The sequence below is a fragment of the Formica exsecta genome, unplaced genomic scaffold (assembly GCF_003651465.1).
Source record: "Formica exsecta isolate Colony F162 unplaced genomic scaffold, ASM365146v1 scaffold6, whole genome shotgun sequence".
NCBI classification, from domain to species: domain Eukaryota; kingdom Metazoa; phylum Arthropoda; class Insecta; order Hymenoptera; family Formicidae; genus Formica; species Formica exsecta.
Window position 1 is genome coordinate 72087 of NW_021853280.1, and position 17003 is coordinate 89089.

The following is a 17003-nucleotide window of genomic DNA, read 5'->3' on the forward strand; positions in this document are numbered from 1 at the left end:
TTTTTTAGATGATGGAGTGTAGCGAGTGTTCTTGCTGGGTACATGCTCGTTGCGAAGGCCTTTCCGATGAGCGTTATCAAATACTTAGTTACTTGCCCGATTCGATCGAGTTTACGTGCAGCCAATGCTCCTCTAACATAAACTCTGTCTGGAGGAATGCTATAGAAGCTGAATTGAAGGCAGGTTTTATTAATGTCATAAAATCCTTAAGTAAAAACCGCAAGATTTGCATGGCTCTCAAGTGGAGTCCCAGGAAGGAGTGTCTGTGCAGGCCGGTTTCAAGCGTGAAGGGACTCGAGTTTCCTGGGGAGAATAAGAGCGAGACAAAAGAAAACGAAGAGTCGGAAGAGTGCAACGGTGACAAATCTACGGATACCGACTCGAGTTCGAATATCAATAATCGGGAAGCTATAAAATCCGATGTAAAGGAACATTTGATGGATGGTTCCGGTAGGAAAGGTCTGCGACGACTGCGACAAAAGTTTCATTTGAAAGAATGCTCAGTTAGGGTGAAGAATTGTGTTCCAAAAGATTTGCAAGATGTCGAAAGAAAGGAGTGGACGAATCAAGAATCGTTAATCTCCTCGAACATTACGGAATGCCGTTGCTCCGAGCAACAGATCATTGCGAGGCCTTCGCCCACTTTAATGTCGATAAAACAAAAGGTAAACGGTAATGAGTACAAATCGTTGTCGCAATTTCATTACGATATGGAGCATGTGATCAATTGCGCTGATTCGACGGATCTGACGGAGACTTATCACGAAATTTTGCAAGAGATATTTCCCTGGTTTACTCCAACAAATTTCAAAAACAGTGACGACGATACATTAACACCTACCAAGGATATTAGCAAAGATTACACTATTTCTCTGACGACAAGGTTCGAGGATCCTATTCTGGAGGTATGGAAGGAGGAAGTAACAAAAGCGCCGAAAGCGATCGCAGCAAAAACGGCGAATCTATATAACATCCATGTCGAAGACAGCAGATCGTGTTGTTTGTGCAAGGGCTTGAGTGACGGACAGGAAACGAAGGAGGGCAGGTTGTTTTATTGCGGGCAAAACGAATGGGTGCACGCGAATTGTGCACTATGGTCGAACGAGGTGTTTGAGGAAATCGACGGTTCATTACAGAACGTTCACAGTGCCATTTCAAGGGGTCGTTTAATCCGTTGCACAGAATGCGGCAAAAAAGGCGCGAGTATCGGATGTTGCGCGAAGAACTGTACCAATACCTTTCATTTTCCATGCGCGAGAAATATTGGACTCGCTTTCAACGATGACAAAACAGTATTCTGCATTTCGCATTCGAATAATCTTGTGCGCAAATCACTGCAAAACGAGAACGAATTTAGTTTGAAGCGACCGATATACGTAGAGTTGGATCGTAAAAAGAAGAAGTACGCTGAACCTAATAAAGTCAAGGTAATGATTGGTTCTCTGATGATCGACTGTCTAGGGAAAATCGTTCCCGAATTGTCCGATACGACCGAGAAGATAATACCATGCGACTACAAATGCTCCAGGCTCTATTGGTCCACGGTGAATCCTTACAAGATTGTAAGATATTACATCAGGACTTATGTGCAGGTACATATGCCGGATATCACGTCTGATATGGAAAATAATATCACCATCGATCACACCAAAGAGCAAGAAAAGGAACAAGTATCGACGGATGCGCAGGGGGTTGATTATTTAGCCGTTAAACAGATCTTAGATACGCTCATCGATACCGTGTGCAGCAAAGAAGTTGATGAGAATTTGGCGGAACAAAGCAACACGGATCTTTTACCGCCGGAATTGAAGGAGGCTATATTTGAGGATTTACCGCACGATTTGTTAGATGGAATATCTATGCAGGATATTTTCCCAAAAATGTCGTACGAAGATTTTTTAGCTATGGACTTGAAGAATGACGGTACCTTTATCGCGGATCTATTTAAGGATGATATGTTACCGTCGGAGATTGAGGAGACTGTAAAACCGCCGGAGAGCAAGATCTCCAAGATGGATCCGTCTTTGCTGGAATTGGGGACGCACAACGATCTCTGGGTACGGTTGGAGACGAAAACCGCGGTTCAAGATCTTGTGGATGATCTATTTAACTCGAAGAGTCAAAAACGCGGCGGTAGAGAACTGAAACGATCCAAATCAGAGGTAATATCGAATAATCCGCTGATCGTTGGCGGCCAGCGGCATCATCATCAGCGTTCCTGCAGCCTTACTTGGAGTTGTAAACTAGACAACACCTATGGTTCTAGCATAAAAAGACGAAAGTTACCCCGAAATACATCCAGTACTAAACCAAGTGAAACTGGCCTTATTGTATTAGACGCTCAAAACGAACGCACGTCCATGTTCCACGAGTTGAGGATTCCGGAGAGCATTATGGTCACCGTGGGAAGAGGAAATACGCCTAACATATTATCCGATTCTGTGCGTGAGTTGAAGTACTGCATCGAAGATTCCGCTGGACTGAATCGCCGCGTATTGCCAACTAGAGACGAAGGAGCAAAGGAGCACAAGAGATTGTTCTGGCATTCGAGACAGCAGCAACCGCGAATAGTACAGGTCGATGGGTCGATTGATGCTAATAGCGCTAGCGAGTGCAGTTCACCGGAATACAATACCGAGGAGAAAAACGCGGATCTGAATCATATATCTGAATCGATCCCGCAATTGGACGGTATCAACGACGATGAACACACATCCGAGTGCGAGTTGAACGTGGAGAAGGATCTCGATTTATACGCACGATCCGCAAATTTTTTACACTCGAAACGTATCGTTGGTTTTATTAGGTCGCATGTCTCGAGTAATGTCGGCGACAAATTACAGAAATCAAAAAGCGGCAGCAGTAACCATGTGGTTGCTCCTTCTAGCAGGTGCAGCACTTTGCAATACGAGGCGGGAGCTTTGTTTAAGGAGAAGAATCTCAAGTTGAATCTGCAAATTCCTCAAGTGGACGGCGCGGGCGACATTTCGAGCGATGACGAATGCGTCTCGTCGCAGCATGTCTCTGCGGCGAGAATGGTTCATACCCCGTATGAATCGCCGCCATTCGAGCACCACATCGATCGACCTGTCACTTGCAAAAGATGTTGCTGCACGTACCGCACCCAAGATAGTTACAACCGACATTTAATCAACTGCGACATTGTGATCACTAGCGACAGTGACTCGGAGACCATGGACAACAAGCTGGCGTCGCCAGAATCGAGATTCTCACCGAGTGTGGGTTCGCCACAGTTTATCACGCTCTCGCCATCCGAGGGTCACACTCTGACGACCGATTATACGGATATCCAGGCGACGTCACCAATCGAGGCATCTGTGCCATCACCTCATCCGAGCATCCAGATCGAACCGATTGCCCAGGCGATCATTACGCCACAGATCCATACGGCGCACGCCACGGTCGAAACCGTGCACCAGACAGTATTAACGTCCAACGACGTGATTGTACAGACCCAGTACACCCGCAGGACTACCACCCTGCCGAATGCAACAGTATTACCTTCTCAGGAGAGCACGGTACAGATAACGGAGATCACGGATCCATCATCCGTCTCCAGCGATTCCAACGTTACGACGCATAGTATAGTGAACACGCCAATGAGTTCACCGGACAGTACGAGTTCGCAGACTGTCCCCAGTCCAGAGATGTCGCCCAACTTGTCGTCTATGGCCGTCCAGATCGCTCACGAATCCGCACAGGCGAATGCGCAAGCAATCTCTCGAGCTTTCTCCAAGTCGAAGAATCCGCGGATAGCCAAGCCCAGGACTAAAAATATCAAGTCGCAGCAGCAGCAACAGCAGCACCAGCAGCAGCAGCATATCCTGAAGAACGTTGTGCAAGCACCGCACAATGTTGCGCACACCAGATTTCAGCCGACGGCGATGCAGAGCGGCCATCCACCAGCGGTCATCCAGCTGCAACAGACCGCTCAAAGACCGACAGTGATTCTCCAACAAGTGGCATCACCGGGGATTGTGTCCGCTTACGTGGAAACGCTACAACAGCAGTCGGGTCAAAACTTGCAGTACATTACGACAATAGGCGGCGGGCAGCACGAGACCAGTTTTAAACCGCAGTTAATCGCCACGAATTCCCTGCTACCGAGCACCACCTATATACAGGCACCGTCCGCCGACAATTTATTGACGCTGCAGAATGGCGGGATATCGATACTTCCGAGCGTTCAGATCGCACCGACGCAGCCCACGGTGTTGGGAACCATCATACAGCAACAACCCGGCGCGATTCAATGTGGCGTTATATCGTCAGAACAGCTGCTGCTGAGTTCCACGCCTACGCTGGAAATGTTTGCCGATCCAACCGGCGGTATGTTTGTGTCGAATCAACCGATGTACTACGGTCTGGAAACAATCGTCAGCAATACAGTAATGTCGTCCAGCCAGTTTATGGCGGGCGCAGTGCCGCAAGTGTTGGCCAGCAGTTACCAAACAACGACTCAGGTGTTTCAGGCGTCCAAACTGATGGAGTCTATCGTGGATGTGCAAGCTGTACCTACGGTAACGACGGTGCAAGCCGTACAAAATGTATCAGGCGTTCCGAACGTATCCGGCGTGCCTAACATTGCCGGCGTATCAAACGTTGCAAACGTGCAGGGCGTGAATGGCGTGTCAGCAGTGCCTAACGGTTACGTGGTAGTGAATCAACAAGCAGCGCCGCCGGCACCGGCATCATTACCATCGCCACAACCTCCTCCTCCACCGCCGCCATCATCATCTTCATCGTTAGGACCTGCATCGCCAATACCAGTACTGGCATCAGCAACAGTTCCAACAGCAGCATCGATATCGTCATCACAGATGAAAGCGATTGCGACATTGCCGCAGATCAACATATCCGTGGCGACTCAAGAGCGAGCACTGAATGGTGTTGCGCCATGCAATGCCGTATCACCGATATCGTGTCAAAACGCGGCCGTCGAACAATCGATGACGTCGGTTCAAGTAGCGGACGTGTGTCCGTTGAACGTACATACTACCATTGTCGCTGCGACGTCGCCCGCAAAGCCGTCACTTCCACCGCCGCAACACACGATGCCGACGATACCTCGCGTTGCAGTACGACCAAATCCGGTTGCGCAAGTGAATCACGGATCTACTTGGAAAATCACCGAGCCTCTGTTCGAGCAACCGATGAATAACAGCGTGCGGCCGTATTTTGACTCGAAATACGTGTCGGAGAATACTAGTATGATTAAGTCGAGCATATCATCGTCCAAGATACCGCCCCTATCCAATCATCATATTATTGCGCAGAGGAATCCAATTGTAAATAATAAACCAAACCATGATGTAAATAATGTTCATAAAAACTGCGGTACCGTTGTACCAAATACTAACTGCATCGTGAACGGAAGCGTGAACAGTAACTCGATCGTCAATGCCAATTCTGTGCAAAACAAGATATCGATGCCAACGAGCAATAACATGCCGACCAGTCGACCGATGAACAGAGTACTGCCGATGCAAGCGGTGACACCGAAGCAAGATCCGGTCAAGAAGGACAATTTGGCAATTGAGGAACCCACGAAACCGGTGTTTAAGCCGGCCGAGCCAGAAATCGCGGAATCGAAGAAGGAAATTATCGAGGAGATTACGCCGATCAAGAAATCTGAGGTTGCACTCAACAACATCAAAGACGGTATCAAACTGAACACGGAAACCATAGAAAAGGTAAAAGAGAATCTCAAACTGGAGCTCGACAAGGAGAAACTGCAAAACACGTCATTGAAGATAGTGCTACAGAAACAACTGCAAGATGGTTCTTATAAGATCACACGTAACATGAAAGCTGCAGTCAATCAGAGCAAGAAAGTATCACCGCAAGTAACATCCGTGGAGATACTGCCGTCGAAGCAGGTGCCTCAGATCGCGTCGCTGCAATTGTTACCGATCAAAACATTCACGCTCAAAACGAATAAAATCGATGATAAGATAAAGCCCAAGGTTGACGCAAAGGTGAACATACTCAAGGCGAAGACGCCACCCGTTGCCGTCAAGAAACCCAGAATAGTGACGAAATCAATCAGACCGGTGCGAAATAGTCCACAGCAGAATCTGCATGAAAAGAATTACGCCAAGGGACCGATCCTAATGTACGAAATCAAGTCGCAGGACGGCTTCACCCATACCGCCTCGTCCATGACCGAGGTCTGGGAGACGGTGTATCAGGCAGTACAAAACACACGCAAGGCTCACAATTTGCCTCCTCTGCCTCACAATCCCTTGTCCGAAGGTCTCGGTTTGGAGAACAACGCGACCGTTTATCTAGTTGAACAACTGCAGGGAGTCAATCGATGTAGCAAATACAAACCCAAGTTTTACATCCCATCGCCGCCAAAATCTGGCGAGATAGAAAATGAATTACCGGCAGCCTGTGACAACGGGGCAGTTCGTGCGGAACCGTTCAAGGATAGGAAGGTGCACGACATGTTCAGTTGGTTAGCATCGCAGCACAGGCAACAACCGAAGATGATTTCTATATCAGAGGCAGAGTCCAGGTAAAATTCATCGAATATTACTACAAGTTAATACCCAAAATTATACATTATATTACGATGGTAAAATTAAATTATTGAAAAAAATATATATGTGTGCGTGTGTGTGCGCGCGTGCGCGCGCGTGTGTGTATATTTGTAGGGTAACACGCAACAAGCGCCCATTAAGTACATATCGTTATTATTTACCAAAAACTGAGTCGAAAAGTCTTGAACCATTTTTTTTATAACGCTTAATAAAGGAGTTATTATTGAGTAAAGTCTGGCCAATCAGCGCCGATCTTTAGCCACAGCAGAATCTGCATGAAAAGAATTACGCCAAGGGACCGATCCTAATGTACGAAATCAAGTCGCAGGACGGCTTCACCCATACCGCCTCGTCCATGACCGAGGTCTGGGAGACGGTGTATCAGGCAGTACAAAACACACGCAAGGCTCACAATTTGCCTCCTCTGCCTCACAATCCCTTGTCCGAAGGTCTCGGTTTGGAGAACAACGCGACCGTTTATCTAGTTGAACAACTGCAGGGAGTCAATCGATGTAGCAAATACAAACCCAAGTTTTACATCCCATCGCCGCCAAAATCTGGCGAGATAGAAAATGAATTACCGGCAGCCTGTGACAACGGGGCAGTTCGTGCGGAACCGTTCAAGGATAGGAAGGTGCACGACATGTTCAGTTGGTTAGCATCGCAGCACAGGCAACAACCGAAGATGATTTCTATATCAGAGGCAGAGTCCAGGTAAAATTCATCGAATATTACTACAAGTTAATACCCAAAATTATACATTATATTACGATGGTAAAATTAAATTATTGAAAAAAATATATATGTGTGCGTGTGTGTGCGCGCGTGCGCGCGCGTGTGTGTATATTTGTAGGGTAACACGCAACAAGCGCCCATTAAGTACATATCGTTATTATTTACCAAAAACTGAGTCGAAAAGTCTTGAACCATTTTTTTTATAACGCTTAATAAAGGAGTTATTATTGAGTAAAGTCTGGCCAATCAGCGCCGATCTTTAGTCGATCTTTATATACATATATATAAAGGGTTGTGCATCACATAGTGCATGTTTACTAGGGCTGGTAAACTTCGGCACTAAAATCTTCGAAAATCAAAGTTTCGAAGCTTCGAACCTTCCAAACTTCGATACTTTAATCTTCGAAGTTTTGAAGAATCAAAATTATACAGTTATTAATTTAATATAATAGTAATAGTACCGCAATTACTATCGAGGCACATATTTATAAAATTATATGATAAAATCCGAACTTTGAAGTTAACTTCGAATGTTTGAAGTTGTAAAAAGTAACAGCCCCAATTTTATTAAAAAACGAGGCTGTAATAACCCAGATTGAAAATAAATAAGTAGCCGATTCTCTGAAAAAAAGTAAAAAAAAAACTTTTGTTATGTATACACGTGTTAATAGTATTAACATTTTATTAAATAAAGAGAGTAAGAGAGGGAGAGTATTGTCATATTGAATATATCATTACAATCTTTTTCAGACGAGTCGCGAGTACAAATTTGCCTATGGCAATGCGTTTTAGAATACTTAAGGAAACGTCAAAAAAATCTGTTGGTGTATACCATTCTCATATACACGGTAGAGGATTATTCTGTTTGAGAGATATCGAGGCTGGCGAGATGGTCATTGAATATGCTGGTGAGGTAAGGATGGAAAAAATGCACATCATAATATTTATTATATTTGGAGTACCTCTATAGGTATTAATATAGAAATTATTAATCATTCTTAGGTCATTCGATCTTCTTTGACCGACAAGAGAGAAAAGTACTATGACAGTAAAAACATAGGCTGTTACATGTTTAAAATCGACGATCATCTAGTTGTCGATGCCACTATGAAAGGGAACGCAGCTAGATTTATCAATCACTCATGCGAGGTACGGTTTCTTGCTTTTAATTTCCACCAAAAACGTATTTGATAATATAAGAAAAATATATTAGTGTTTCATTAAAATTTTTTATAATTAATATAATCATAAACACAATATATATGATTATATATACATATATACAATATATTAAAATCGTTATAATTATATATATATATATATATGTACAACTATTTTTTAATTATATTAACACATGATATAATTGTCGCACTAATGATTTTTATATATTAAAATTCATAAATATGTATTAAATTTGTATATGCATGTGTGTGTATTACAGCCAAACTGTTACTCGCGAGTGGTGGATATTCTAGGTAAAAAACACATACTGATCTTTGCTCTTCGTCGCATCATTCAAGGGGAGGAGTTGACGTACGACTACAAATTCCCATTTGAGGACATCAAGATCCCGTGTACTTGCGGTTCTCGCAAATGTCGCAAATACCTCAATTGAGACTGCGTATATACAGCTTATTTTAAGCAGCCGACCGACGACAGAGATGCAAAATGTGCTATAATTGCGAACGCGCGTGTACACGTTTTCGAATAGGATTCGTTTTTATTGAATGTTGTTCATTTTACTCATCATCAAACTATTTTCAGAGATTGCAGCTTTTTATTACTATAAAAGAATACATATAGATTACATATACACTCTAAATATTAGAAGGCCAGATATAATATACACGAAGCACACGGTGGTTACGACAATGTTATTTTAGACAGCTATACGTTCGTGTAGTTGATTTTAATGGGGTATACATACACGTATATACCTATAGCAATAAATCATTCGAATATACTCCGCTTTCGTATCCGACAAAGTCGTGCGTGTACTAATGCGCTTCAGACTTTTGAAAGTGTTACTTTATTCACGCCTCTGTGTGCTTTCTTCGCGCACGACTTTTAGACTCTACATATTATCTACTATTGAGGCTTAAGTGTACAAGTTATCTTACACTTTACACTAAATGCGAGTGCTTCTTTTAATTTGCATAATTTTTATATAGATCATGTATGATAAACATCTCTCTTGACGGTTTGATTGAATTTAAAAGCTCTTTCCCTTAGACGAACATATCGCAAAGATAAAAAGAAATTGTGGCGCGCAAGAGCACGACAAAAAAGCAGTAGATTTTCGAGAATTACAGCTTTCGGAAACCTAATTAACTTTTCTTTTCCACGAGATTAATGTTATATAAATATAGTGTACAAACGATCTTATCAAAAACATAGGTAAGATCCGCGATAATTGTATATTTTAATAATTCGTAACTTTTAAATTTAGTGTACAGTGTATGACTAACTTTGTGACATTTCATGTCCGCTGTAGGGCCAGATTTCAAATGTTTTTGTAAAATATGTAATTGTTAGACTAGATATATCGTCTTTGATGTAAGCATAGCAAACCAGTTTTAACTTAAGTTAGGAATGTAGGCATTAAGGAGAGAGATACAGAATGGCAAGCGAGAACAGTCTCCTATAGCAAGGACATTGTTCGAAAAGGTGTATCTACTTTGGCAGATATTGATGCAATTTTGTGTTTTATTATTTGCGACACGATCGGCGAAAGGATAATATATATATTCTCTCTCTTTTCAGATTAATTTCAGTAGAATTCGATATTTTTCTTTTTTTATACGTTTTTAGATATTGCATCTATATATTTGTGCTTCCATCTTGCCAAAATCACAATCATTGATTTTATCATCCATTCTAAGAGCCGGTCTGTATGTAACGGTACATAATCTACATTAAGAAATATTTAACATTTTATTTGATAAATATTTGAAAGAAGAGAGAGCGCTATATACAATGTTTTCAAAGGAATTTCTATCAAAAAGTTGATTTGTTCATTGAGCTCGTCAATGATCACGCATCATTTGCAGTAAACGTCTTCAGAAATGCTACCGGTGAACGTTTGTGATACTTCTTCATAATAGAAAATATTTGAGATGCTTTTATATAGAGAATATTACACAATTTTATTCTTTTATAGATACATATATATAATATATATGTATATATATATGCGTGTGTGTAATATAATCTATATCAATATCCTTTTACAAAGTCCAGTTTCAGTTTTGCCTTACTTTTAGTGTATATCTACGCTTTTATCCACGCCCGGTGATAGCTATATATCTATGTATATTTATGCAAAAATAATATTTTATATTGGAAAATAATATAATCCCTTCAATGGGGCATAGCAACAATGCTCTATGCGACAACTTTATGACAATGTATTCTAGTATGATTAATCAATTTCTGCCGAGGTGGTTGTCCCTTAAATTTTGGTGCTCCATGGACACCGTTAAGTGCACTTTTCATGAAAAAAAAATGGCCTAGAGTAAGAGATAGTAGGTTGCAGTGCGGAAGTGTTTGATAATAATAAGAAATGCGTTATACGAAGAATATTGAGCGCGAATTATTTAAAGAAGTAATATAAATGGAAATGAAAACGAGATGGCAGAAGCATTATTTGAGCATGCGAATAATCGTCAGACGTGTTACGATTTTAATCGGCCTGGTTTGGTACAAAGCGCGTATGCTGAGTTGTAAAAAGTTATAAAAACGAGAGAAAACGCAAACTTGTTCTGGTCACGTGAAATTGCCATTTTTTTAAGTATTTTGCGAATCTTTTTTTATATATTATAATTACCAATAATTTTAATAACTATTATTGGAAGATGAATATTGTTAATATAATGATAATTAATTTTAATCTGTATATGAAAAGAGAGTAATACGACTAGTAAGAATGATAACTTACTTGAAAATATAACAATGTTAGATATTTTATTGATATTTATTGATTATGAATGACGGTATTAGGGTTGACGAAAAAATACTAACATAAAGTAACACTATGTTGACATAGACACAAAGATCAAGTTCTTTTTTTCTAGCGAACGAGCAAATGTGTATTTTTAATTCGTACTACGTTATGCTATGGACATCAAAAATATTTTGGACTTTACAAAATGTATAAGCATACATATATTATGTAACCCGACTTTACATCATTACACATTATGATTGTAAACTGTAGGCTATCTATCCAATTTCATTTCTACATTCACAAATAGAGATTCTTAAATTCTCAATACATTGTCTCATTATCTATATTACCGTATTTACGCTTTTGTAAAATGATTACTTTGGCAGAAGAAGATATTTGAATGTGTATGTTTATTAGCGGGACACGAAAAGCGAAAGAGAAAGAAAAAAAATAATTCTATTTATCTCCTGAGATAATCTTTGCTTGACGAATTCGTACGAATATCTAACAGGTGCTTTCTGGAACAACACTTTCTCTATGTATTTTTAAACTACTCCTTAAACTATTATGGAGAGAGAGAGAGAAAGAATGCGTATGAGTCTCCTCGTCTAGTTATGCATATATATATTATTATTAATTCTAATCAACACACACATCATGAAGGGAAAAAGAAGAAAGCATAATACATCACTAATCAAGTCACTCGTATATTTGGGCACTTTGAGCACCGTTTGTTCACTACGTCCATCAGCACCCTTAAAAAAATAACATTGCGTGTAAAAACAATAACCATCCGAAAAACGATGGATAAAGTTATAGAGAGTTTAATAATAGTAAAAAAAAAAAAAAAAAAACTAATGTATAGATGTAATAAGTAGAGTGTTTCTCTCCAACTTTTACGCATATTTCACTTTTTAACAGACGAATTCGCTCCAAATCATATTTCGAATAGATATTAAGTCTCGGTGTTGCGTTAAAATCAAGTAATTAAATTATTTCGCGGAAATAACGAGTACGTGGCGCGTATTATCGCGTTTCAGCGTATCGTCACGTTAATTACGACTTCTCACAACTGGCGATTTCGTCTCTGTGTGCTTTTTAGATCTCTTCAGAAAAGAGAAAAAAAAAGAAAAAGATTAAATTATTCTTACAATTTAAGAAATTTAAAAAAGAGAGAGAAAAATTTTCAGAAAAATGTAAAACGCTTCTTAAGATGTGTATAAAACTGCTATTCTAACGTTTAAGCAGAGTATAGAGTTTTGAAATATTGCACTCGTTTAAAAAAGAAAAGAAAGAAAGAAGATAAATAACAATTATTGATAAAAAGAAAAAGAAAAAAAACTCAACGACGGTATGAAAGGGAAAAAATTGAAAAAATTGTCTGTGATTATCAGTCATAATAATCTTTAGGTCGACATATTTTTTAGAGAATATTTTTTAGGAAATTACAAAATTTATGATATATCCTTATTATTGATATGATATTGGATCAGATACGCTACGCGCGCATAATAATATTAAAAAAGAAAATTGAGAAAAAAAAAGATGAATTGTAAAAGTTGCAAACTGTTTAAATAGAGTTAAAAATAGTTGAGATTCGATGGCTGTTGTAAAATATTCAGTGTTTGGACAAATAATTATTAAAAACTATTTATAACTAATATCAAAGTACGGTAATATTATTATATCGCATATTACAGTAGCGTTTTTATCCCTTCTTGTGTTTGCGTATTTATGACGGACATAGATAGAGAAAGAAAGAGAGAGAGAGAGAAGTCCGAAACTGAGTTTCGCAATTAGCGATGAATGAACAAAGTTGCGGAAACGAATCGAGAAAACAATGGGAGAGACAGGGGGCATTTGCCACACGTTTTTTGCGTGTAAATTGTCGTTATCGATGCATCTACTTATCGTAGAGAACTTGTCAAGTTTAGTCATAATATCTGCATTAACCACAAAAGATACTGCATAGAAAACACTTAGCCGCTTTCATCACAGATACACATACATACGCAATAAACACAGACACACACATACACACATATACATACAAAGATATTCTCATGTTTTGTAATTAAATGTTTTGTTAGTATATTATACGAGAAATTAACAAAATAAAAACACAAGTGGAAATATGAGAGAAACGTGTATGTTGTACATTTTGCCATACACGTAACGTATTTCCTTCTCTTGTTCTATAAGAATAAGCGTCTCGGCAAACGATAACATAATGTGCCATCGATCTATATCTTTAATATCTTTTTTTAAAAAATCGCACATATGATATGCGTAAATTAAAATTGCAATCACGTACATAAATAGGAATCTGTGTCGTGCGAAATGTCAATATTTTTAACAATTAAGTGGGAGAACTGGCAAATAAGAGCCAAAGCGCGGGTATTGATGCGCGAATTTATTATTGTTAAATTTTAATAATAGATGTGTATTAAAAATATCTTTATATATTTATATTTATGCTGAAAATGGATCAAAAAACGGTCTGAAGAGTATATTTTTACTATATATGTATTACTAAAATTTAACAATAATAAATTCGCGTATCAATACCCGCGCCTTGGCTCGTATTTGCCAGTTTTTCCGCTTAATTGTTAGTACTCTGAACCTTTATTGCTGTTATTTAGTCAATTTTTTTATAACGCAGGTTTCTCAGAAATATATGAGAATCGAGGAAAATGTAACCGCATACGTGCGTTAGTCATTTAACTCTTTAATTATCACGTAGAAGCTGTTTTTAGGATCTGAGACAAGCTTTTTCGCGTTTTAATGTTTATTCATCTTTTGGAATATTTTTTTAAAATTATTTCTCCATTTGCGTCAAATCTCTCTTGCTGGAATCATTTGGTTTCTTTATGTTAAAAGTGAAATTATATCGCTATTATTGCGTGTTAAGAAAGTATAGTAGAATTTTGATTAAGCATTGAGACATGTAGCGAAAATTTAGATGTCTAACAAATTCCTGCATTAGATAAATGATGTTTTTTTATCGATTAAAGCCTTTGGGATATTAAAAAAAAACCCATATAGGATTGTTCTAGATCAGATCAATGAAATTTCTGGGTCTTATAGGAAATTGAATTTGGAACAAAAAAGTTCCCATAAACATAAGCCCGCAAATGCTTCGTTAAAAAGTTATAGTTAATAAACTCTCCGTAAAAAATTAGTTATGATCAAAATTTAATAAGAACATTTTTTATGTTTGCTTTTGCAATGTTTGCACTACGAATGTAGTATTTACACAAAGACCATCGAAAGTTTTTTCACGTTTCTGCTTCTTTCGTTGTTTTGAGCTTATTTTCTTTTGAGCGCCTTATCAGAATTAAATGAAATTGATGTAATTTAGTTTGTTATTTAATTACCCATCAGATTTATTTCGTTACTTTTTTCAAATGAATAAAGGGTTTCGAAGTTATTGTTAAAAATCATAAAACGTGATTTTTCAAAGTTTATTAGCTATAACTTTTTAACGAAGCGTTTCCGGACTTATGTTTATAGGAACTTTTTTATTCCAAATTCAATTTCCTATAAGACTTTGAAGTTTCATTGATCTGATCTGGATATATCCTGTATATATGAGTGTGTCTTTAAGGATTAAATTAACTCTACTTTTAGCATTAATAGTAATGTGCATTCGCGGTAAAAAATAAGTAAAAATATGTGACGTTATCGTGTGATTTGATTATAAGATGCGAGAACCACAAATCGCGAAACATATCTCTCTCTCGATTGCTCGTTCTCTCGATTATTCTTCATAATTGTGGCATGCGCTTTAAAATGATACGCAGCTATGAAAAATCTCATAGCCATGCGAGTTTTCGTATCTCGTTATTTAATTTAAATATCGCGCGCAATTAGTCGCAAAGCGACTGACTTCATCTTTTGCCTTGTCCGTTGCAACGAGAGAGAAAGAGAGAGAGAGAGAGAGAGAGAGAGAGAGAGAACGGTGAGCGGCAGCATCAACCGCGTATTTCAATCGACGATGCGGCCGCAATGTTGCGTCGCATTGTACGGGCATCAGGCTTTTTCCGCGTGTGAAAATTTGTGTACACAGTGTCTTTCGTACGTTTTATTTCGTATATACGTATAGTCGAGTCATGTGCGAGTATATGCATAAAGAACAATCGTGACGGACGCAACACTGGACGAACGCGCGGTAAGCTTGTTTCTTTTGCGCCACAATGCGTTTTACGTGCAGAACCGCACACAGCTATATGTTTGGGAAAATTGTCAATTTACCGTACTACAGCATTAAAAAATCATTATCGCACTGTAGACGAAACTGACTTCGATATAAAGATATATCCAGTATATATATCTTTATATATCTCTCATTTTCGAGTCAACGCTTTGATTCCGAAATCTAACGAAATACTTGTATAAATGTATCTTTTTATACGAACCATTATATATGCTATCGTTTGTTCTCGATCGAGTTTTCAAAGCTGTATACATATATGTATCCATAAATTTCTATTTTCGGATGCGATGAAATCTACGCTCATCCACGAACCGGTCCACTTATAAATCGCTAGATTCATGGATTCTCGCATGTAATCTTCCCGCATCCCTATATATATATATATATATATACTCTGATTCTGGCAACCGGACAGCTGGAATCGGTCAAATTACGCGACGTCTGATGCCGCCGATCGAGGGATACGCGTGCGGGTGTAGGCGCGACGTAACACGCGTCGCGCCAGAAGGTATCCTCTCATTTTTCTCCCCTCGAGCGCGCAATCGCCCGTTCTTACGTCACACGCGCTCGCTCGAAAGCGCGCGCGGTCGCGCGCATTTGTTTCCGCGGAACAGTGAATAACCTCTGTCGGCAGAGTTCGTTCTCTCGCATACACACGTCTGGCCGCACACGCGTGCACACACACACGAGCGCCCAGACTCCTTCCTTCTCCATCTCGCCCTCCCTCCCCCACCCCCTCCTCTCACTCTCTCTCTTTCTCGTTGCGCACCGCTGCGCGTTTTCTCCTATGGATTTCAAGAAAGCCATACGTATGGCTCCCACTACCTTTTGGCCATCCTCGTCCCACCTTGGGACGAGCGCTTGGCTCCGCTTGACACGACGAGAACTCGCCACGCGTGTGTTCTCGGTAACGCGTGTATCTTCCTCCCCCCCTTCTCTCTCTCTCTCTCTCTCTCTCTCGCGCGCTCTCTCGCTCTTCGATATTCCTCTGGGCGGCTCTGTCGGCCTGCCCGGCCAGCCTCTCTTGTTCATTCTCCTTCGTCTCCCACATGTGTACGTACGCACATTCAGGAACGTGACTGTGCAGGCGCTCGTTCTTGAAAGAATTTCCGCGCAGCGCTCTTCCATCTCGATGATTCATATTTTAAAAAATGATACGGATACAATATATTCATATTGTATTATATATTAATAGGGTGCAATATATATATATATATATTGCATTATATATTAATGTGCTTTATTGAAAAGGATAAAATTAAAGCGTTTTTTCCGTTTATTCGACGCGCAATTTGATACTAGATATTTGATTGAAGGTGTGCTTTCGTTTGTTCTTGTTTCACATTAAAAATCATCAATGTGAAATTTCTCTTTTATTAATATTAAAACAAAGGAGATATTTTTGTTCGCGAGTAGCAAAAGGATATTTAATGTATTTAACAACTGAAAACATCACGTGCGCAGATGATATTAGTTATATGAAAGATAAAAATACGTGATATGTGTCATATGTATAGTACAACTATGGAAATCATTTGTC

General features: G+C 39.5%; 2 protein-coding genes across 2 annotated transcripts in view; both read left to right on the forward strand.

Annotated features, from left to right (window-relative positions):
• LOC115242487 (histone-lysine N-methyltransferase trithorax) overlaps window positions 1-11689 on the forward strand; it is a 17305-nt gene extending 5616 nt beyond the window's left edge. The window contains exons 7-10 of the mRNA XM_029818798.1: window positions 9-6541; window positions 8052-8214; window positions 8304-8450; window positions 8743-11689. Coding sequence (XP_029674658.1) covers window positions 9-6541; window positions 8052-8214; window positions 8304-8450; window positions 8743-8916 — 7017 coding nt within the window. The 3' untranslated portion in view covers window positions 8917-11689. The remainder of the gene's footprint in view (window positions 1-8; window positions 6542-8051; window positions 8215-8303; window positions 8451-8742) is intronic.
• Window positions 11690-15260: 3571 nt separating this feature from the next.
• The window catches only part of LOC115242485 (protein capicua homolog), a 54443-nt gene continuing 52700 nt past the window's right edge, over window positions 15261-17003 (forward strand). Inside the window, exon 1 of the mRNA XM_029818794.1 lies at window positions 15261-15418. The gene's annotated coding sequence lies outside the window, so the exon portion shown is untranslated. The remainder of the gene's footprint in view (window positions 15419-17003) is intronic.